Here is a 23,886-nt window from a genome sequence, read left to right as displayed (position 1 = left end):
CTCTCTCCCAAGATGGACAAGACGTGCAATCGATGTTGTGCGTACAGAATAGAACTGAACTACCTCCAAGAATCCAGAGATTTCATACGAGATTTGTGACGTACTCCTACACAATCCACCATGTTCCCCGTAAGACACTTGTAAACAATAGCAACACAGCCGGCAGGGTAGCCAAAAACCCAATGGAGAATACAAATACCTTTGTGGATAGTATTGTAGCGAAGTCGGGGGGCAGTCCGGGAACTGCCACAATCGGGACGCGAACCCATGGCTCCCACACCGCAAGCGACAACGTTAATCAATCGACTAAAGAATCCGACCCATTAGTCAAGGACCAACGTGTCTACTTATCCATGCACGTTACAGTATCATGAGTAACTCACCTGCCAGTCCAGCTTACCTTGCAGAACTCAGAGAACAGCTCAAAGCTGGCACCACCTGCTCACACTCAAAAAAAGTAAGCCCATAAATTAAAGTTTATGTATTTCAGTTACATGTAAAAATTTCCATCCAATTTGATCACATAACTCCAATGTAAAATATGAAAATTTTCTTCTTCAAATGTCATATTTTACATTGGAGTTATGTGATCAGATTAGATGGAAATTTTACATGTAATTGAAATACATAAACTTTAATTTAACCCAGTGATTCAAGTAAATTCTTTATGAGACAGTGCAAGCCTGTTTCGTGCCATAAGCAACCATCTGCTGTCAGTTTATGGGTTAAATTTTATTTTATTTTTTGAGTGCACAAATCACTACTATGTGCGAAACTGGGCGGCCAGATTACAGCATTTGAGCGGAGTTCTCAGACAGTGCTGGAAAGAGAGCAGTATTTAGGGTGCAGGTTGGGCTCCTACGTCATTTTGCCGGGGTTTAAACCCCCGAACGTTTTGGCTGTAGCTCCGAATATAATCTTAAATTTAAACCCATGTGAAGCCCGACAAAAAAATAAATAAAAATGTAACGTGTGTGAATGTCCGATAGTCTTCGTAACACAACGACCTGTCAAAATAAATGCAGGTCTCTAAACGAACTCCGTATATGTGGGAGGGTCTGACGGCCAACGCTGAGTGACGTCACAAGTTAAAGTGGGAGGAGTAGAGGAGAAATGGCAGAGCGTGCGGGAGAAAACAACTAAGTCTTTTTGGATTTTTCCAGAAGAGAAGCAAGGGTAAGAATTTAGCCTATGTAGTAACTTTTCAGTAATGGTTGAACTCTCCTGTTGATTTATGATATGAATTGGATTCGGCACCTACAAACATGAGGAAGAGGAATTCTCTTCATCACGATTGTAGGTGCTGTTTAGCTAGCGGGCCATACTCGTGTGAGCCCACGGCTTACTTTTATTGTCCTTTAGCAGGGTTTTCTCGTAAATAAATCAAATCTCCATAAAACGAACTTAAACGGTAACGACTCATGAATTTTACTATAGGCACAAACAAAAGTTTACCATTTTGATTTAAATCTAAACGAACTTCAAGTAAATAAACAATTAACTTTACGCCATTTTGTTTCGGGGTATTGTTTAGAAATTACTACAGTTAGAGCATGTAATACGCCCATTTCACGCCGCGGCCAACTTGGATAAAAAAAACAAAGTGGTGGGAATTTAGCCACGCCCCCTTCTTACTCGATCGGAAATCAATGCAGCCGGGGCAAGCAGCAAACATGGTTTGGACTACCAACCTCGAGCACCTACCGTCATTTACCACAATATGAAAACTAAGCTGGATCTTTTCTTTTTCCAGTACTTTCTGCCTCTCCTGTGCCAGTGAGGAGAGACACACACACACACACACACGGCTGTATTCAAAGAAGCTGTTTAATCACAATAAAATAGAAAATAAGATACATTTCATTTTTATACTGTACATTCAATATTTATACATTAGATTGTCCCATCTACAATATTTTCATTCTTTGTCCTTTAACTTTAACAAAACTGTTGGTTCATTTTAAACTAAAATATGTTGGGTCAACTCATTCTGTTGTAGCAATAAACTGGAACTGGCTACCAACTCAAATCATCAATTGTTTACTAAACTAAGATAGTGATTGCTCAACTCAAGGTGTGGGCTAAAAATGGGACTGTACTGAAATGAAGTTAAATATGTTTCAATCTAGCGAAGGTTTGTGTGCACTATTTTCTTGTCAGCTGAATTTAACAAAGGTTTGAAACAGTAGTCCCTGAAAATTTATTAGGAGAGAGCACACAGTCTACAGTTGGTTGACTGTTCCACTTAGTGAAAGGGGTATGACTCCATCAAAAATGTGGTACTCCTTTATGCGTCTTATTGACCGTTCGACGTGTATTCTCAAGCCAGCAATACTCTGTGTGTCTGTGAGCTCATCACAGCTAAACTGTCCACTTGGGCCTAAAAATACAGGGATGACAAGTTTTACATCTATTTCATCGAGCAGGTCTGGGATAAGGAAGCCCTTATCGGCCATGACCTCATCACCTGACTCTAAGAGGTCCAGACCACCTGACCTCTTAGTTATCTCCTTATCAGAAATACATCCTGTGTATAGATTACTTACCAGGCTAACTGAGCCTGAGGGAGTGATCCAATTAGGGATTTCAGTGTAGTGTTACTTTTATAATGGGAGTATGTCATGATGTTCAAAACCTTCCAACTAGCTGTCTCGATGCAGATCTCTGTGCAGTCTAGTATCACTCTTGTGTTTGGGTAGAATTCCCTGAATACTGGTGGCATTAGCTCGTCTACTGCTGCTCTACTAGGCCATATTGGGAGGGTCCCTAACATAAAGAGCAAATAGTTGGCCCACGTCGTACAGTTCCTGCTGACTGTGGCCGGCGACACATTGAATCGTACAGATAAATCCAGAGTAAAAAAGCCCTGCCTCACACGGCACAAGAACAGGCAAAACTGATCAATCAGCGATAAATGCTCTGCATGGAAGCCAGACACAGAAATGTGTTCTAGGTTATGGCTGTTCCTTTGCATTTGAGTCCATCGCACCATGGACTCTGCAGTAGGCTGTAAAGCTAGGAAGAGTGCTTTGAGGGTGTGGTAATCCTTAAAACCAGTGTAAAACCTGATCAGATTGGGCGCACACTGGAAGCGTTCTAGACCAAAACACTCACTTTTCAGCTTTTTATTTTTGTCCTCCAGGAAAGCGATGCGTTTCTTTACTACGTCAAGCTGGTCTTCCACAGAAAGGGGCTTCACGTCGTAGTCATGATCAGGTAGAGTCGCCCAAGCCTCACTGGACACATGAGGATATGTCATACATGTGGGAAGCAATATAAATCCACACATTTTCCTGTTATCAAGATGATGTGTCAGAACAGAGCTATCCACTATTGAAAGATTAGTGAATATATATATATATATATATATATATACACACATATTATACAATGCAGTAATCTACATGTTTGAAAAATTGTATTGTACTGACAGTAACAACTCACCTATCTCCCTCATGCTCCTCTTCATCTTCTTCCGCTATTAAGTCACCAATGCGACTACAAACAGGAGCAAACTTTTTTCAACGTCTAACTTCTGTCTCCCTTCTAATGTTTTAGTCACAGTGAAACTGGTCATCCCAATATTATTTAACTGGCTGTACATGGTGCAACTTCTGCAGCTCAATGCATACAGTAACGTTAAATGTACATGCAACCTCTGCAGCTCAGTGCATACAGTAGGCCTACATGTACATAATATCTGTTGCAATAATAGCAGGAGGAGTAAACATTTACCCATATGGCATCTTAATGTGTCAGTTGAATTTAGGATGGTACACAGCAGTACGACATGTTGCTTCCAGCAGTGTTTTCAATGAAGTAAGAAGGGGGCGTGGCTAAATTCCCACCGCTTGTTTTTTTTAATCCAAGATGGCCGTGGCGTGAAATGGGCGTATATAATTGGAATGCAATCCAATCCAATTACGAGTTTAATTTAAGTTGATTTTATGGTTTTGCAGAGGGTAGCAAAGACAAGCTCCAGACTGAAGAGCCAGCAGCAGCTGCTGAGTCAGAATCAGGCGTGGAAACTGGTAACAACACATTGGTGTTACTTTGTGTGTTTGTCTGTCAGAGTCAAAGAGTGAAGCCATTTTATTAGCTAAAATGCTAATGCTACTCATTCCTTGTACATTGGAATGAATTTTGTCGATTGCAAATTTCTACAGATAAATTTTCAAGTTAGTATTTTCAAAGATTTGCCAACACGATGATAGTACTGTACAGTTGGCTTTGAGGTATATATACCCTTTACAGCCTTGAAATAAGTAAAACAAATATGAATGACCAACTCATTCATAATAAACTAGTTCAAAATCATAATCATTTTCCACCTGTAGTATAACGGAATCAATATCCTTGAGTAACATTTATCCTCCCCACTTGCAACAAGGGGATGGCGATATTTATTACAAGAGACCATGCTCCACTGCTTTGGCTCGGTCATATTAAAAAACATCTAGCTTCAGCAACTTCAGCAACTCCCACAGTCCAAAGACATGTAGGTCAGGTGAATTCGCCATATTAAATTGTCCCTAGGTGTGAGGTGAGTGAGTGTGTGTGTGTGTGTGTGTGTGTGTGTGTGTCTCAGCCCTGTGATGGCCTGGCGTCATGTCCAGGGTGTCTCCCTGCCTGCTGCCCAATGACTGCCGGGATAGGTTCCAGCATCCCCGCGACCCTGAGAGCAGGATACGCAGTTTGGATAATGGATGGATGGATGGATGAAATAACAAATGTTTTCATTTCAGCTTATTTGATCATGCCATACACCATTTTGACAATTTATGTCAAAAAAGCAAAAATTTATATTGAAATCACATTATTTTGTCTTCCTGAAAAATATATAAAAACATAACTCTTTTGTGGTGACTTCATTGCAATGTGTATCACAAGGTACATGAAAATTCCCACCAGAGTAGGAGTAAACAACAGATTTTGAGGTAGACATTTCAATTTTTCAATGATTAAGACATGTACTTTGAATGTAAATAAGGTGTCAGAGTGCATAAAAGAGCATCAAGATAGAGCTTGTTTATCAAAAAAAATTTCAAGAAGTTAGGCTAAGCCCTGAATGTCCTCAAATCCTGGAAACGCCCCTGTTCCAGACTAGTCATACCCTCAGCAATGTGAACCAGTGTTCTGGAAAAAGTGCATGAGAGACATCAGGGAGTAGTGAAATGTAGAGAGCGTGCCAGAGAAACGGTTTGGTGGCCAGGGTTGATTCGACTGTTGAATGAACTTCTTTTACACTGCAGAACCTGTAGGCCGCTCATGCCGTGTGAGTTGCTCAAAAGACCATGGAAAATACTTGGTGATATTTTTTATTTTTTATTTTTTTGGATTTTTCTTCCTTTTTTCTCCCCAATTGTACCTGGCTAATTACCCCACTCTTCTGAGCCTTCCCAGTCACTGCTCCACCCCCTCTGCTGGGGAGGGCTGCAGACTATGCCTCCTCTGATACATGTGGAGCCACCAGCCGCTTCTTTTCACCTGACAGTAAGGAGTTTCACCAGGGGGACATAGGGCGTGGGAGGATCACATTATTCCTCCCAATTCCCCCTCCCCTCGTAACAGGTGCTCCGACTGGCCAGAGGAGGCATTAGTGCCGTGATCAGGACACATAACCACATCCGGCTTCTGTAGGGACACCCGACCAAGCCAGAGGTAACACAGGGATTCGAACCGGCGATCCCCGTGTTGGTAGGCAACCCAGATGCCCTGGTGCGGACATTTTCACATTCGACCATAGTTACTATCTGCTATTTGCAGACGGTTTCTCACAGTTTGTGGAAATAGCAAAACTCAACCCCACACGATCTGAAGATGTAGTGTTGCCCCTCAAATCAATTTTTGTCAGACATGGCATCCCAGAAATCCTTGTTTTGAATAACGGACCTCAGTTTTCATCAAGTAGCTTTGCTCAGTTTGCAGGGGGCTACGGCTTTGAGCATGTCACCAGGAGCCCTAAATATCCTAAAAGTAATGGTGAGGCTGAGCGTCATGTCCAAACAGTGGGAAATACGTTCAAGGAAGCAGAAGACCCTTACCTGTCACTGCTTTTCTATAGAGCAACACCACTAGCCAATGGCCACAGCCCTGCACAGCTATTAATGGGACGTAGACTCAGGACAACAGTTCCTCACCTTTCTTCAATGCTGCTTCCAGGGCTCCTCAACAGAGGAGAGATAGCTTCAAAGGAAAGGGAAAGGAACAAAAGGATGCTTCAGTGTTCAACAAGAGACACCGCGCAAGACCTGAGCCCACTCCCACCAGGAGCAGACGTGTGGATGGTTGATGTAAAAGCAGAAGGAACTTTTCTGTCATCTCATGCTGCTCCAAGGTCTTGTTTAGTGGAAGGACCACATGGAGTAGTGCGTAGGAACAGAACGCACCTAAGACCTACGCAAAACAACGGAGACAACACGGCAACAGTCAGACAGACAGGAGAAACTTAAACAGGTACTGTGCAACAACACCCACCTCCGCAGCAAGTAAAGCCGTGCTTGTCACCTGATCTTCGCTCACTGTGGGCCACCAGACAAACCTCAGAGACTGGGTTTATAGAGTTGAAAGAAGAGCTTAACCATTGTAATAGTCAGAAATAATGGTTTTGGCGAACAGAAACTGAAAAGAGTAATTTTGCGTTGTGTGGGTTTCCTGAGTTAAAGTACATGAATAAATATACAGGCTACAATATTTTGTTAATGATACTATATTTCTGAGATGTCTGACAAAGGGACTGGCGGCCTGTCCAGGGTGTCTCGCCACCCGCCGCCCAATGGCTGTTGGAATAGACTCCAGCATCCCCACAACCCTGAGAGCAGGGTAAGCGGTTTGGATAATGGATGGATGGATGGATGGGGATGTTGTGTAAACTAGTTGTGTGACGCATGACGGTAGGAGTCATGTCCGAGTCAAAGGCGATACGGGAGATCCATGTGAAAGAGACCACGAGAGCTCAGTAAAGGCAAGAACTTTATTAATCTTCATGGACAGAGATTAAGAGAATGAACTGCAGTTATCAATCTCACGAAGCCAGAAGTCCGAAGACACACTCCCTCTCACAGGGATGTGAAGGCGTGTTGTACAGATTATATTAGTTCTGTATGGCGATAGTCCTGTTAAAGACACTGGTGTTTTTTCACCATCAGTAGACACATCACTTCAGTTAACGTCACCCCTCCGAGGTTCACTTTTCACTCCCTCTGAAAGGTTCATATTTTTTTATCTGTTCCACATGTATAACTGCTCTGTGTCTCCTGCCTTCAGTCTTTATTTCCAAGAATCCTCCATTAGTCTCTTGTTTGCTCTCAGCAAGAAGCCACTCAGCACTAGAGAATGTTCCCCGATGCCCCCCACTCTCTCTCGTTATCTCTCTCTTTCTGTCCCTGTCATTATTTTTCTTTCTCTTCTCTCTCGCTCTCTCTTTCCTTCTCTCTCTCATCTCCCTCTGTCTTCTCTCCCCTCTCTCTCTTTCTCTCCTCTCTCTTCCTCTCTCTTCTCGCCCTCTCTCGCTTATTCCCCCTCCCCCCACCCTCTCTCTCCGTCGCTCTCTTCTCACCTCTCTCGCTCTCTCTCTTCTCTCTCTCCCCGCTCTCCCCATCTATCTGTCTTCTCGCCCCTCTCTCTTTCTCTTCTTTCCCTTTCTCCCCCCCCCCCCCCCCGTCCCTCTCACTCTCTCTCCCTGCCCCCCCCTCTCTCGGTCCCCTGACCAGCTCTCCTCTAGACGGATCATGGTGATGAGGGTCAGGTGGTCAGCTGTGAAGTACCTTCCTCTGGAGTTAGTCGCTGTCTGAACAAGCGAGTCAACTCCCAGGCTCCTCGATGCCTCAGAGGCTTAGCTTGACAGCAGGAGATGCTGTCCTGTGGGGGACTGGAGCAGCCCTTGTTCCTGGAATGAGAGCTTTTTCCAGGGAAAGAACAGAAACACAGGGGTGATGGGTTTGTTTTGGTGTCCAAACTGCTCATGTGAAGGGTACATTTCGTCCCTTACTAATGGACTCAACCCAACTATGGCTGAACAATATTGGAGTATTTTGCGATAAGGATTGTGACGATAAAGAAAAACAGATTAGTTTATTTCACCAGATGTATGCAGCTTGTAACTTCAGTTGCTCCACATGGGAAGAATTTATCACCCTATTGATGACTGGTGTGAATTTAGATGAGGAAATAAGGCAGTTGTTCAAGAAATACACAGCAGCTCAACATCGGTTCCCTGAGTAGTTTTTAAATAGAAGAGATACATAGCTCTATGAGCCTCTTCTAAATGCCCTGGCTAGTTTTCGTTTTCCATCAAGTGGTAACGCAAGTTCTAGCGTAATGTGAATCATGAGCCCAGATTTTCTTCCATTGCATTCTTTGCATCGTAGCTATTACACCTGCACTTAACATGATGTTGATGCTGAAGCGATATATTGTTCAGCCCTAAATTTAAATCATCACTAAAACAAACCCCAACATCCATGTGGCCTGTTTTCTGGCATGCAATATTTGCTTTGCCAGTCATTTCTGCCCCCAACAAAACGTGCAGTGGCTATTGGTGATTACTATCTAATGAAATAATTACATAATCAGAGAATAGATGCAAGTTGTCAGTTAGCATATGGGCACTGCACGTAGCATATGGGCTACATGCATTCATGCTGGTTGTTGTAGCTAGGAGGAAGACAGGCTGCAGACCCAGATGTCCGAGCTAGCTTTCGGAAGAAGTAAGGGATGGCAATTAGCAATTAAAAAATTAGCAGAGGAAAAGGGGAAGAAGGAGTGGCCTGGTTACTTGAAGTGAATACAGATAGGGGCGTTATTGCAGATAAGGATCCCCAGGCTTGTGTGTGTGTCTGTATGTGTGTGTGTGTCTGTCCAAGTAAATGTCAAAGGAATTTGCATAATGAGACACACACACACACACGTAGGTGCAGTGAAGCAGCAGCTGGACAGGAGTGTAAACACATTTCATGGTTAGTAGTGAGAAGTACTATATCCTGTCTCTTGTGGAGAATTACTCTTGCAATTGGCATGAAATCCATTTACAGGTTTTTCTACCTGTGTGATTGTCTTTTGTAAAATATCCTTCATTATAAAACTTAGTTTCGCAGCGTTTTGATTTTTTTTTCTCTCTCAAGCATCATCTTTTATTGAATGAGTCCACACGTCACTGTACAATAAAACATAATTTCAGGTTTTCTCATATTGGGTGTGTGTGGGATCAGACCATGATTGATTATCTCCATAAGCTACAAGAAAACCAGAGATTTTGTGAGAAGCCAGCATGTCAAAGCAACACTTGAATTGAATTCAGTGCATTTTTTTGGTTTAAAATCCCTTTTTATAATCAAAACACGCTCATCGACAGCATATCAATGATTGGCATTGTGTTTCATCACCACCCACTACCACTATGAAAATTAACTCGAGGCTCCTTGTAGGGTTCCTCAGTTTGCCACACTGGCAGAAACGCTTTTGGGAGCCTCCAGGAACCCTTTTAAACGCAGCAGCTCTGAGGAACGTGGGGTAGTTTATCAGGTTCCTCGAGGAACCTTCTTTTCCAGCATGGTCTGGAACCACTTTGGATGCTTCATCGCACCATCTCCTAACCATCTGAGGTTCCTCAAGAAACTTCAGCTTATGTGGGGGTTTGAGGCCAGTTATTGCTACTGCTGCAACTACTACTACACTACTACTACTACTACCACCACCACCACCATTACTACGACTCTGCTACTACTGCTACTACTACTGCCATTACTACTACTACTACTACGACCATTACTACGACTCTACTACATTACATTACATTACATTACAGACATTTAGCCGATGCTTTTATCCAAAGCGACTTACAATAAGTGCATTTAACGTAGGAAATCAGGAGAACTAATTGTCATCAGAGGCCATAAGTGCATCTAAACAAGCATCTAAGAGCAAAACCAGTGCTAAAGTAAAAGTGCAAAAAATAGTTTTTTTTAAATACTACTACTACTACTACTAATCTACTACTACTACCACTGTTATTATTACTACTACTTCTACTGCTGCTACTACTACTTCTACTACTACCATTACCACTGCCACTAATACTACCACTACTACTAATGCTACTACTATTACTACTACTACTACTATTGCTACTACCAGTACTCCTACCAATACCACTACTAAACCAAAAGATTACAAAACCAAATCAAGTTTAATTCGAGGATAATTTATTCAGTTCTTTTTTCTGTAATACATTAAGAATTTACAGAAGAATACAATAATGGTGTATCAAATTAAAAATAAACATTAGAAAAAAGCAATAAATATTAACAAATTACACAAAATAAATAAGCAATAAACAAACAAACAAATAAACGAGACAAGAATTTGCAAAAGCGGTACTAAAACTACTTTTAAAATTTTAAAAAGCATTCGATGACTTTTACTGGCATACTTTTTATAGTGGCGTATTGATTTAAGTTCTTTATCAAGTAAAAATACATTGGATTGGTACAGATTCACAAATGCTAAGGATTACTTGCTTTTCTCTGATTTATAAAGCTATAAAAGTGAAACCTTTGGAGGTTTTTTTTAGGCGCTCGTCAGGAAATAATCTGAGGAATTTTTACAATTATGAATCAGTTCATCAACAAAAAATAAACAGATCACTCATCAAAATCCACGTTGGGGAACCACAAAAGCCCAAGAAGACCTCAATAGGAAGAAAAATACAAGAAATACAACATCAGTGTCCCAGCACCTTTAGTACTTTGACCTCTCAATCTATTTTTTAGCACATTTTCATGCAAATGTTCATGCATGAAAATGTTCCGTCAGCATTCAAGTGTCCGAATTGTTGCCAACCAACACAACTGGATGTTTGAGTAACCTCATCATATGTAAAGGGGTTCTTGAAGCACCTCAAATATATAAAGTTCCTTGGGTGCCCTAGTGGATATTCGAGGCAGTTGCCGTTTTTACAGTATAGGTCCATAAAGAAGAAGACGTTGCAGCTGCGTCCTTATTGGCCTGTGCCAGTGCTCCTTAGATGTTTGAACAGTTGTGATAATGTGTCTCTTAAGACTGACTCAAAGACTCAGTTAGTCTCACAGCATGGCGAAACAGGGAGGTGTAGCAAACCAGTTTATGGACCTCGCCCAATGTAAACAAGCCCAAACATTACTGCATGTATGTGTGTATAGATGTATTTTACACCTTCAAAAAAGGTTTTACACACCACCACACCGTTATCGATCTTTGAATGGTGACCATAGACTCCAGAAACAAAAGAGACTCTTCTGCGTGTTTTTTTTTTTTTGTGGTTGCAAAAGGGCCGTGCAGGCCAGGGATGCAGCGTTGAATGATGGTGTTAAGTGTGTATTTTCAATGCAATAAACCTTTCTAAATTGTACTTTGTTGCTGTCATTATAGGACAGACATATCTAATATTTTGATGGAGTGCTGCAAATATGTCCCTCGGTGTGCGTTTATCCCGTTATCCCTCCTATGGATGCATTATGGAACAGTCACAAACAATCCTACTCTTTCTTGGTTATTGATTCATCTTCCCTGAGACGCCACAGTGCGGTGCCCGCTCAGAGACGGCGCGGCTGGCTCACCGTTGCGCGGTTACCATAGCAACAGATAGCCACGTCGTCATGGCGGCCGTTAGGAGGGAAGGAGGAGACACAGAAAGCAGCGGGGCACTATTAATAGAACTTATCAGGAGCCAGCTGGAGAGAGCCATGGTCTCATGGCCCCCGTCAAATAGATCTGGGGGCAAGCACACAGTTTTGTTTGTTCTGTTGTGTATGTGTATGTTGCTAGCAGGCGGTGTGCACCTGTGGTTCTGTGCACATGTGTGTGTGTGTGTGTGTGTGTGCACGCGTGTACTGTATGTGTGTGTAAGCGAATATGAATGTATGTATTTGAATGTGTGCATCAGCAGTGCCCTGTGTGTGTGTGTGTGTGTGTGTGTGTGTGTGTGTGTGTGTGTGTGTGTGTGTGTGTGTGTGTGTGTGTGTGTGTGCATACCGACCCATCTATATCGTGTGTTTGACTGGGTGTGTTTGCGTTTTTGCAAGTATGCATGGATGTATGAAAGTGTGTATGTATAAGTGTGTCCTCGGCACCTACACGTCTCCTGTGTTTGTATAGTTGGGTAGTCTCGGGAGTATATTGACCATTTCTAAAACAGATTGTACTTATCTCTCTTTGTCCAGGTTCACATCGTCTGCATGTGGCTGTTGTTTAAATTAGGGTTGTTTGTTGTCGGTTTTGGCATGTAATCATTTACAGAATACTGATGACATGCAAATTATTGTTGTATTCACTAAAGCACTTAAACTTCATGAACAAAATCAAGAAAAAAAAATTCAGATCATTTGTTATTCATTTGTTCATGCTAGCAAGCTCTGGGTTGATGGTAAAAGCCTGACTGAAGGCAAGTGGACTTCACTGTTTTTCTCAAAGTGAATCAAAACATGGCCAATGATTCCTGAGAGAGCATTTACAACTGTTACGATGGGTGAATGCAACATTTTACAAGGCAACACCTCTGCCATCAAAGCACTCACAACAACCCCAGTAAAGAAAGTCGCCCGGGAGATTTTATACTGTTGTTGCTACTGCTTGTGTACTGCCCTTGGAAGTCTTTTTTCAAAGCAAAATATATCCACGAGAATTAAGAGGATAAAACAGGAAAGCTTGCTAACGAGCTCTATGGTTACCGGAGCGGTTGTCATAGCATCCAATAAAGCAGCCATGAAGTTTGGAAGGTGTCTTTTATTGGTTGTCTTACTTTTGTCTGAAAGTCCTTGTTGTATAATGTAGTGACTGACTGATCCGTTTGGTTTCCGTGGCGTGGGTTCGTGTGTGCCCTGCTCACATGGACTTTTCTTATATTTCTCAACAAACTTTGTTTTCGCAGAAACAAAGAGCATCACTGCCGTGGCAGGGATTGAAGAGATAGAAAATGTGATAACATTTCATGCATGGGCTGGTAACTTGTGATATTCGGAACTCATAAGAAACTGGGCCGGATTATCCATATATGATATTGGCCAAGTGCCCGGGGGCACCAGCCAATTTGCTGTGTTGGGGTGGGGGTGGGGGGCACCAAATTAATAAGACAACGACTAGACTTTTAAAATATTTAAAATACATTTTTAAATATTTGTCATATTTTCTACAGTGGCTACTGCTGCTGTGCGTCTTTCAGCATCACGGAGGCGTGGAGGGTGGCGAAAAGAGGGATTACACCCATTTGGGTGTATGAGGGTTGCAATGGCAGGGTGGCGCTGTTCGTCCGGACGGACGGACAGAGACGCCTTCCATTTCAGTTAGATAATAATAGAAGTACACTTTATTGCTGATAGAAAACATGTTCAAAGACCATTTTACTAATCCACCCTCATGTGTGGAATGAATACAAAAAGTATTTTTCTGTTTGACAAAGGCGAGAAGCGAAATCATGTCCTTCATAAATGTTGTGTCTGCCGTTTCTGACCAGGAAAATTAAAAATGCCTTTTCGTTTGTGGATTTTGAAATAAAAATCAAACCATAATTCTGTTGTCATTCCTGTAATTTCTGTTTTGGAAAACAACAGAACAAAACAACCATAATTTATAATAGCCTATACATTGTCTAAACGCAATTGTCTACTGTCAGATTGTCTTTACCCAATTTCCCCTCGGGGATGAATAAAGTATTTCTGATTTCTGATTCTATACCTTCGCATCACCTCACCTGGCGCTTGGTGATTATTCAGCTGTTGAGGTGGTTGCTTGGCGACAGTCGTTATTGGGCTTGCCTTACTTGGTATATGGGTGTGATGATTTTTTTAGACATAATCTGTAATGGTTTTGCATGTAGGCCTCTTGAAGGCCCCTTATGATGGAAATAATGATATTTAGCATGACATGTTGCATTGGGATGTGAGTTACATTCAGATTTTAGCATCAGTGTAAGGGCTAGCATGGCATTTGTAGGCCCATGTCTATCTATGGTGTAATGTTTTTTGGTTGGGTCTTACATTTTTCTGTAGTATATGTGTTGAGCCAGTGATTTAGCTATAAGTTCATGTAAATCTATGGTCTTTATACCCATAGTAAATTTCTCCTTTTTATGTGTAAAGTGGGAGGAGGGGTCACTTCAAGTCTGGTCACCCTAGGCCTAGGGCACCACACTGTGTTAATCCGGGCATGATAAAAGAAGTTTCAGGCATGTCTGGCTATTTCTGAGAAAGTTGTCAGCATTTTTGTATTGTTAGTCTTATGCCACTAGAAGGTGCCGTGCAGTCTGCTGGAAGAGCGATGCAGCTTGTCACATACACTCATCTCCTTGTACTTCTTCTTCTCATTCTTGTTTTGGCTGCTCCCGTTAGGGGTCGCCACAGCGGATCATCTGTTTTAATCTCTTTCTGTCCTCTCTGTCTTCCTCTGTCATGCCAGCCACATGCATATATGTCCTCTTCCACCATATCCATAAACCTCCTCTTTGGTCTTCCTCTTTTCCTCTTGCCTGGCAGCTCCATCTTCAGCATCCTTCTGCCAATATACCCAGCATCTCTCCTCCGCATATGTCCAAACCATCTCAATCTCACCTCTCTTGCTTTGTCTCCAAACCGTGCAGTTTGAGCTTTCACTCTAATACGCTCATTCCTAATCCTGCCCTCCTTCATCATTCCCAATGAAAATCTTAGCCTGTTCAGCTCTGCCACCTCCAGCTCTGCCTCCTGTCTTTTCGTCAGTGCCACTGTCTCCAAACGATACAACATAGCTGGTCTCACAACCATCTTGTAAACCTTCCTTTTCACTCTTGCTGGTACTCTTCTGTTGCAAATCACTCCTGACTCTTCTTCACCCACTCCACCCTGCATACACTCTCCTTTTCACCTCTCTTCCACACTCCCCATTATTTCGAACAGTTGAATCCAAGTTTTTAAACTCGTCCACCGTCATCACCTCTACTCCTTGCATCCTCACCATTCCGCTGTCCTCCCTCTCGTTCACACATATGTATTCTGTCTTGCTCCTACTGGCTTTCATTCCTCTTCTCTCCAGTGCATATCTCCACCTCTTCAGACTCTCCTCAACCTGCTCCTTTATTTATCCCAGAATTGCCCTTCTGGGATAAATAAAGTTGTCTGAATCTGAATCTCCCTACTCTCACTACAGATGACAATGTCATCCATGAACATCATAGTCCATGGAGACTCCTGCCTGATCTCATCCGTCAATCTGTCTATCACCATTGCAAACAAGAAAGGGCTCAGAGCCGATCCTTGATGTAATCCCACCTCCACCTTAAACCCATCCATCATTCCTACTGCACATCTCACCACTGTCACATTGCCCTCATACATACCCTGCACCACTCTTACATACAGACATGCTCAAATTTGCTGGTACCCTTCCACAAAAAACATGCTCAATTTTCTCTGAAATAACTTGAAACTGACAAAAATAATTGGCATCCATCATTGTTTATTCCATATTTCATAAAAAAAAATCAGAATTTGCTTTTGATTTTTTTTATTCAGTATTGTAAATAATAAAACAAATGAAAATTGCATGGACAAAAATGATGGTACCTTTAACCGAATATTTTGTTACACGACCTTTAGAGGCAACCACTGCAATCAGATGTTCTCTGTAGCTCTCAGTGAGACTTCTGCACCTGTTAACGGATATTTTGGTTGGATATCCTGTTGGAGGACCCATGACCTGTGCATATGCCTTCCCGCTCTCCTTCTCCTTCACCCAACCATAGCATAGTTTCCACCGACACCCTGCTAGCCTCAACTGATCCAGTGTGGAAATCTGATTTATGATCCGCGTATTTGATTTGGCAAAGGTTTTTTGCCGGATGCCCTTCCTGACACAACCCCCCCCATTTATCCAGGCTTGGGACCGGCAGTAAGAATGCACTGGCTTGTGCATCCCCAGTGGCTGGGTTCCGGCTGGGCCGTCACGTACATTCAGTTTTGAGAAAGTCCGTCAGTATAGCGCTGTTCAATACCCAAGAGACAAAATGCAGAAGTCGAAATCAACATCTGTATATAAGATGGTGGAAAGTGAGTCAGAAGGTAGAACACAAATAAGGTTAACCTTATTTTGTGTTTGTTGTCCTTAAGCACAAGAAAAAGGTGTAAAAAATTGTTTGCTATAATGTAAAGTTTATTTGTATAGCCTCAAATCACTAAGTAGTCCCGCGGGGCAATATAATACGACACCCCTATTGTTAGTCCCTTGGCTCAAACGCAGAAAAACTACACAACAAAAACTATATAAGGGGGGGAAAATGGGAGAAAGCTCAGGAAGAGCAACAGAGAAGTGATCCCTCTACCAGGATGGACAGACATGCACTGGGTGTCCAATGCAAAAATAACAGTTATACTGTACAACCAGAGGTTACACACAGGGTGAGGTAATGTAGAGTAAGATTTTATCAAGGCAAATGTAAACGTATTGGGTAATGCAAATTTTAAGTAGAGCATGCAAAGCATATCATGGGGTGAATCTGTGCATTTTCATGTTAGTTACGATTGCTTCATACCGTGCCTGAGTATGAGTGCCCCCCCCCTCCACTGCCCCACTGCTCAGCTTTCACATTATGTTGTTCCGCACCTGAGTACCCTTGCATATCTACACACATGAGATCGGCGCGTGCTGTGCGCATATGCAGATTTCGGAAGAGACGGGCAGCGTTGAGAAATGCTTTTCTAGAACAGCAGTCCACTTCCAGGTTTTGGTACATTTGTTTTCACACCTGATGCGAACTGTACCCGAGTACACATGAACCGTACTCGAAACCACCTTTTCAAGGTAGACAGTGTTCACACTTATGAAAAGAACTGGACATTGGGGTCAAGTGTACTCTGATCCGGGCCTGGGTCCATAGTGTGAAAGCACCCCCGAAACATTGTCAGGCAACCCCACAGATGCAGTCAGGAGCCGAAGGGACCTTGACGGCCCACAAAACCAGCTCAGCTCATCAGAGCTCTGGAGCGAGAAAAGACTTCCTGGCTTCTGTCAGAGCATTCACAATTCACAAGACAGCCGAGGGATTTCTCTGAGTGGTTGAAGAAGTTTCAGTGGCGGCACTCTTGAAACTGTCGATGATGAGGGAGTTCTGCTTGAAAACGCACTTTCAGAAACGAATATCTTTGTTGTTGGAGCTCTTTATCTTCAAGCATTCGCATGAACCGTTAGTTGATGTCAACATCTATCTTCATACTATCTATATTCTTTTACCATGAGTTTACTTTTTCTTTAATAGCTCAAGACTTTCACAAATGATCTAGCTTTTCTAAAACTCAACTAATAGCTCTGATAAGGGGGGTATCCCGGCCTTAATACTTTGTTTGCTCTTTCTCTCTCTCCCTGCTGTACAGGCGTGACCTCCATGACGGTGCCAGTGTACATCGCTGAGGCCTCCCCACCCCACCTCAGGGGCCAGCTGGTGACGGTCAACACTCTCTTCATCACCGGCGGACAGTTCACAGCAAGCCTTATTGATGGGGCCTTCAGCTATCTACAGCATGACGGCTGGAGGTCAGGCAAGCACACACACACACACACACACACACACACACACACACACACACACACACACACACACACACACACACACACACACACACACACACACACACACACACACACACACACACACTCATACAAGTATGCATATAGACATAGAAATGCATACACATACATACAGATACACTGAGACTCATCCATTATCCACATAAAAAAACAAAAACATACAACTTGTTACACAAACACACACACACACATACAACATTACATCCACAGATACATACACAATATTTGTGTGTTCGTAATTGAATAAGCACAAGCACAGCTCCATAAAACACAAAATATGACAATGCAGGATAGTGATAACAATATTATAACAATATATCATTAATGATAATATCAATGCCTATTTTCTTATTATTTTTACCAAATAATTCTAATTATAATGATAATAAGACAAAGATCAAATGTTATATGAAATACATTTGTAGCAAAAATAAGTTACAACAAAACATAAAAGGGGGCAGCACGGTGGCACAGGGGTTAGCACGGTCACCTCACAGCAAGAAGGTCCTAGGTTTGAGCCCTGGGATAGTCCAATCTTGGGGGTTGTCCCGAGTCATCCTCTTCTGATTCTGATTCTCCCTGTGTCTGCGTGGGTTTCCTCCGGGTGCTCCGGTTTCCTCTCACAGTCCAAAGACATGTTGGCCAGGTGACCCGGCCGTAGTGTGAATGTGTGTGTTGGCCCTGTGATGGTCTGGCAGCCTGTCCAGGGTGTCTCCCCGCCTGCTGCCCAATGACTGCTGGGATAGGCTCCAGCATCCCTGCGACCCAGAGCAGGATAAGTGGTTTGGATAATGGATGCATGGATGGATGGAAAATGTAAAAGCTACAAACAGAAGGTAATAAGAATTAGAAATGACAAAAGTAAAAGCTGTCTAAAAATAAGAATTAAGAGGCAAATTGCATCAACTTTAGTGATGCTGCGGCTGTGGTAAGTACATTGTGGTCCCCCTGATGGAAATATAATAAACATGACAGGCATTATTTCCACATTGTTATTCTGAGACACAGTCCTGCATTTTGGCTACGTCTGTGTCCACCATGTTCTTGCATCGGTACCTGATGTAATCCAGGTGTAATGATGCCTATGAAGTCAGATTTGATATTACTGTCCTCTCCTCTGTCTCCACTGATTCTGATCACATCAGATGGAAGAAAGAGGCCAGTCTGGATATCGGCCTGTTTCCAAATGTCAGCACATGCATGATTCTGCCCCCTAACATTTGCAGAGAACCGACATACTGCATGTTGAAGAGATAAGAAGCCCCTCTCTCCATCTCACTGCTTCCCCTGTGTTTAATGTTGAGTTGTGAGATAGATAAGAGCTGTCCTTTAGTGGGGGATTTTCTCCGGCTGCTGTTCTAATGGCGATCACAGAGATTACTGGACAACATTCCAGATTGCGGTGATTCATGTACGATAATAGCTTTCTGGAGCCATTTAGCCCGTATGAATGTCCTCTGATTAACTTCTTCGCCTGCTCAGCTGAAGAGTGGCTGAATACTCTTTGGATGCGTGATGGATTTTGTGCCATAAGCAAAAGTTTTAGTTCTACTCTTTGCTGAACTTGTGCAAAATGGCTATCTGATAACCCCCCCCCTCTCACATTGTCTTTTACTTCATTCTTGTCATCCCCAACTTATTAATTTCTCTCACCACTACATTCTTTGGCTTTTGTAAAATCAAATTCTGAGTCAGAACCTTACACAGATCATGCCATGAACCCGAATATGTGCAAATATATATTATATACTATAACCAGGGCCAAGCTCCGGGTCCAGACTGCTATACTGATTCATGGCACTGTCCATTTGAGTTTTAGTTTGAATCCTCTACTACTATTTGTTGCACTACTGTTAGCATTTTACTTATTGCACACTTACAGTAATTTACTTTGAGATATTCACTTTTGGCTGTACTATGATTACTTTTTAGTGCTCTAAGATGCCTGCTGGTTGAAAAACAAATATATCTGCTTATTGCTGACAAATTTGTAAGTCACTTTGGATAAAAGTGTCTGCTTAATGTTAAAAGGTCAGCTTGTTTAAGCTCTGTGATAAGCCTGTTTTTCTCATAACATACGTATTCTCGCAGGATTCACACTTGACTTGGGATGCAAGACTGTCATAATCATATACTGGCAAAGGTGACAAGCTGATAATTTTGTTGTTATGCCTGAAAATGAAGTGATATAAATTATAATGTTAATTATAAGCTATAATCGTGAACTACATAAAGGTGGAACAAGTAGGATTTTCCTAAAAAACAATGTATAGACTCATACAAAATTAATCCCTCTCAGTCATCACCTATGACCCACTAGATGTGTGTGGCGGTGTCTGTATCTGCAGAGACCCTGTCCTCTGTCAGTATTTTCTTATTTTTCTTATTTTGTTGTGTGAGGGATGTTTCTGGGTATTAACCTTTGGGCAGCAGGGCTATGAAAACATAGTGACCAGGTGCCAAATTGAGATTGAAAGCACACATCCAAGAGGAACCTACAACAATGGTGGACACAGCACTGAAAAGATGCAAATGTAATGAGGCGAAATGCCAAGTGGACAAAGCTCATTCCAAAACGAGAGTGATCTGGGGTTGGCTTTCACTCACTGGCTAGCACTGAAGGAGAGGATGGGAATGAAGAGCGATGTGGAGTTGGCGTGTACACTGAGGTGTCTACAGGCCAACTTAGACCGCATCTTTATTCAATTCACAGCCTCCTTACTGGAACATCTTCACGTTCCTCCACAAATGGTCTCCTTCTGCTGAAACATCCAATCCCTTACACCGACCCAGCTTTCCAATGAGGTCTTGGCTTCCATGCCTCCTCATAATGAATTCTTTTCACTCCCTGTCAATGAGGCTACAGAGACACTCTGTACCTCACTAGCCTCCTCTCTTAACAATGTCTGCCCTCTGGCATCCAAACCTGCATGCAACACCCCCCAGTCCATGGCTCACTGAGGTCATCAGAGAGCAAAGGGCGGGGCTCAGAGCGGCAGAGAGAAAATGGCGTAAAACCAGAGAGTCCACTGACCTCAGTTGCTATCAGTGTCTCCGAGCATCATTCTCCTCCAGCTTAAAAACAGCTAAGGGCGTCTGGGTAGCGTAGCGGTCTATTCCGAAGTGCCTTCCAACATGGGGAAGGCAGTTCTTGGTCGGGCGTCCCTACAGACACAATTGGCTGTGTCTGCAGGTGGGAAGCCAGATGTGGGTATGTGTCCTGGTCGTTGCACTGGCGCCTCCTCTGGTCGGTCGGGGCGCCTGTTCGGGGGGGAGAGGGAACTAGGGGGAAAACCAGTGATGATTCTCCCACATGTTACGTCCCCTGGTGAAACTCCTCACTGTCAGGCGAAGAGAAGTGGCTGGCAACTTCATATGTATCGGAGGAGGCATGTGGTAGTCTGCAGCCCTACCTGGATCGGCAGAGAGGGTGGAGCAGTGACCAGGACGGCTCGGAAGAGTGGGGTAATAGGCCAAGTCCAATTGGGGAGAAAAGGGGGGGGGGGATAAAAAAAACTGATAAGACCACTTACTATCAGAACAAGATCTGTGGCGCCACTGATGCTTGAAAAATGTTTTTTGCTTTTAACTCACTCCTCAACCCGCCTCCTCCTCCAACCACCACTCTGCTCACTCCAGACATGTTCGCCTTGTACTTTACTGATAAGGTTTTTGCCATCAGTAACCAGTTCTCTGAGCCTCACCAACTGCCACTGTTAGCTGCCACTGCCAGCTAACAGTCCCTCACTTACCTCATTCTCCCTGCTGACTGAGGAGGAAGTCTTCAATCTTCTGCTGGACTCTCATCCCACTACCTGTCTGCTGGATCCGATACTATCCAACCTCCTACAGACCATTTCCCCTGCACTTAACCCAGCAGTCACACACATCATCAACTCCTTGCTTACAAGGGGTGTGTTCCCCACTGCATTTAAGCAAGCTTGGGTCACCCCACTGCTCAAAAAAGCTACACTCAACCCAGCCCAGGTTGAAAACTATAGACCAGTTTCACTCCTACCCTTTCTATCAAAAATACTTGAGCGAAAGTTATTTAACCAAGTCACCGAATTCCTTTCTGAGATCAATCTGTATGATCTGAATCAGTCTGGCTTTAAGTGAGGTCACTCTACCGAGACAGCACTCCTGTCAGTAATGGAATCATTGCGTTTGGCTAGAGCTGCTGGTCAGTCCTCAGCTTTGTTGCTACTAGATCTGTCAGCTGCCTTTAACACGGTTAACCACCAAATCCTCTTCTCCACACTCACTGAGCTTGTTATCTCAGGATCTGCCCTCTGCTGGTTTATGTCCTACCTTCCAGGCAGATCTTTTAGAGTATCTTGGAAGGGAGAAGTGTCCAAACTGCACAGCTTATCCACAGGGGTGCCTCAAGAGTCAGTCCTCGGTCCGCTTCTCTTCTCAGTATACACCACCTCATTTGGTGCAATCATCGGCTCCCATGGTTTCTCATGTCATTGCTATGCTGACAAATACCTAGCTCTTCCCATCATTCCTGCCAGAAAACCTCAGTCTCGGCACAAATATCATCATGCCGTGCTGATATCTCTGCATGGATGAAAAAAATGCCACCTTCAGCTTAACCTATCTAAGACTGAGCTCCTTGTCATCCCAGCCAGTCTATCTTTACAACAACAGATCAAAATCAACCCAACGCATGCCCACAAAGCCTGCCCGAAATCTGGGTGTCATGACTGATGACCAACTAACCTTTAAGGTTCATGTGGTCTTGATTGCTTGGTCATGCCGATTTGCCCTGTACAACATCAGAAAAATTAGACCCTACCTGTCTGAACTTGCAGCACAACTCCTGGTACAGGCTCTTGTAATATCACGCATTGACTACTGCAACTCCTCACTGGCAGGTCTCCCTGCATGCACTTTCAAACCTCTGCAAATGATCCAGAACGCAGCAGCACTTCTGGTCTTTAACCAGCCCAAAACAGTACATGTCACTCCGTTGTTCAAATCCCTCCACTGGCTCCCAGCAGCTGCCCGCATTAAATTCAAAACCTTGATGTTCACTTACAAAGCAGCAACTAAAACAGCTCCCACCTACCTGAACTCCCTCATTCAGGTCTACACTCAGTCGTGCTCACTACGCTCTGCCAATGAAAGGTGCCTGGCACTTCTGCCACACCGGGGCCCTAAGTCACTAGCCAGACTCTTCTCGTCTGTAGTTTCCCAGTGGTGGAACAAGTTAGCAAACTCCATTCGATCCGCTGAGTCCCTCTCTATCTTTAAGCTAAAGACCCAGCTCTTTCACAAACACCTCTGTATCTGATGGTATTAATATAAAAAAAAGAAAAACCTACTTCTATGCACCCTATGCATTGCCTTTGTGCACTGCCTGTTTACACCTATATATGTCCTATCAGACTTGAACCTAGTTTTTTGGCACTTACTTGCTTTGTTGTCTGCTGACTAGATCCTTGCTTGTGTTGTATTTACTCTCAGATAAATTGCCTGAAGGTAGTTCGCTGACAGTCCTGTGCTGTGTGAATTTAGCTGCCACCTTTTGAGATGACAGTCTCTGTGATAAATATCACATTAACACTAATTACAATTGCATTCATCAAATTTTTAAATTCATCAACTCTCTCTTCCCATTCTTACCGCTCTGTCACTGTCTGCAGGTACATGTTGGGTCTGTCGGTGCTGCCTGCTGTGCTCCAGTTCCTGGGTTTTCTCTTCCTGCCGGAGAGCCCTCGCTGGCTGATCCAGCGCGGTCTGACCCAGAAGGCCCGCCGCGTGCTCAGTCAGATCCGCGGCAACCAGAACATCGACGAGGAGTATGACAGCATCAAGAACAGCATCGAGGAGGAGGAGAAGGACAGCGGGGGAGGTGAGGCTAGGCATCAAGATTGCCGGGGTAGTATTTGAGGAGTAAAGACTTTTTAAGCTGATAGCTGTCGGCAGACGGGTAGAGAGAAGAGGTTAGTTTGGACATCTTCTTACGGGACTATTGGAAAGGTGTCCAAACATTTTTAAAGATGAAAATTTAAGATTTTTAATTAGAACATATATAAGAAACCCCCCCTCCGATTAAAATCAAGTTTTTAACCTTGTTAACATGTTCATGTGGTGTTAGGGTAATGTTACAAGACATATTGGGAGCAATATAAGGAGTCAACACCATGGCTGAGCACATCTGCTTTGAAACTGCAGTGAACCAAGGACAGTCTCAAAAAAACTGATTCAGACAGGCAGGATTTCATACGTCACAAATCTAAGGAACCAAACCCGTTAATGGACGAGGTGGTGCTTTACATATCCATCCACCCA

The 23,886-nt window shown here is 43.2% G+C and overlaps 1 protein-coding gene across 2 annotated transcripts in view; it reads left to right on the top strand.

Annotated features, from left to right (window-relative positions):
- Nucleotides 1-23,886, top strand: part of LOC130109517 (proton myo-inositol cotransporter-like) — a 142,581-nt gene that overhangs the window by 14,191 nt on the left and 104,504 nt on the right. For both annotated transcript variants that reach the window (XM_056276446.1, XM_056276444.1), the window contains exons 2-3: nt 17,373-17,532; nt 23,238-23,446. In XM_056276446.1, the coding sequence (XP_056132421.1) occupies nt 17,373-17,532; nt 23,238-23,446 (369 nt within the window). The remainder of the gene's footprint in view (nt 1-17,372; nt 17,533-23,237; nt 23,447-23,886) is intronic.

The sequence above is a fragment of the Lampris incognitus genome, chromosome 3 (assembly GCF_029633865.1).
Source record: "Lampris incognitus isolate fLamInc1 chromosome 3, fLamInc1.hap2, whole genome shotgun sequence".
In the NCBI taxonomy this organism is placed as follows: Eukaryota; Metazoa; Chordata; class Actinopteri; order Lampriformes; family Lampridae; genus Lampris; species Lampris incognitus.
The sequence above is the reverse complement of the archived record's forward strand: the minus strand, read 5'-3'. Positions and strand labels throughout refer to the sequence as shown.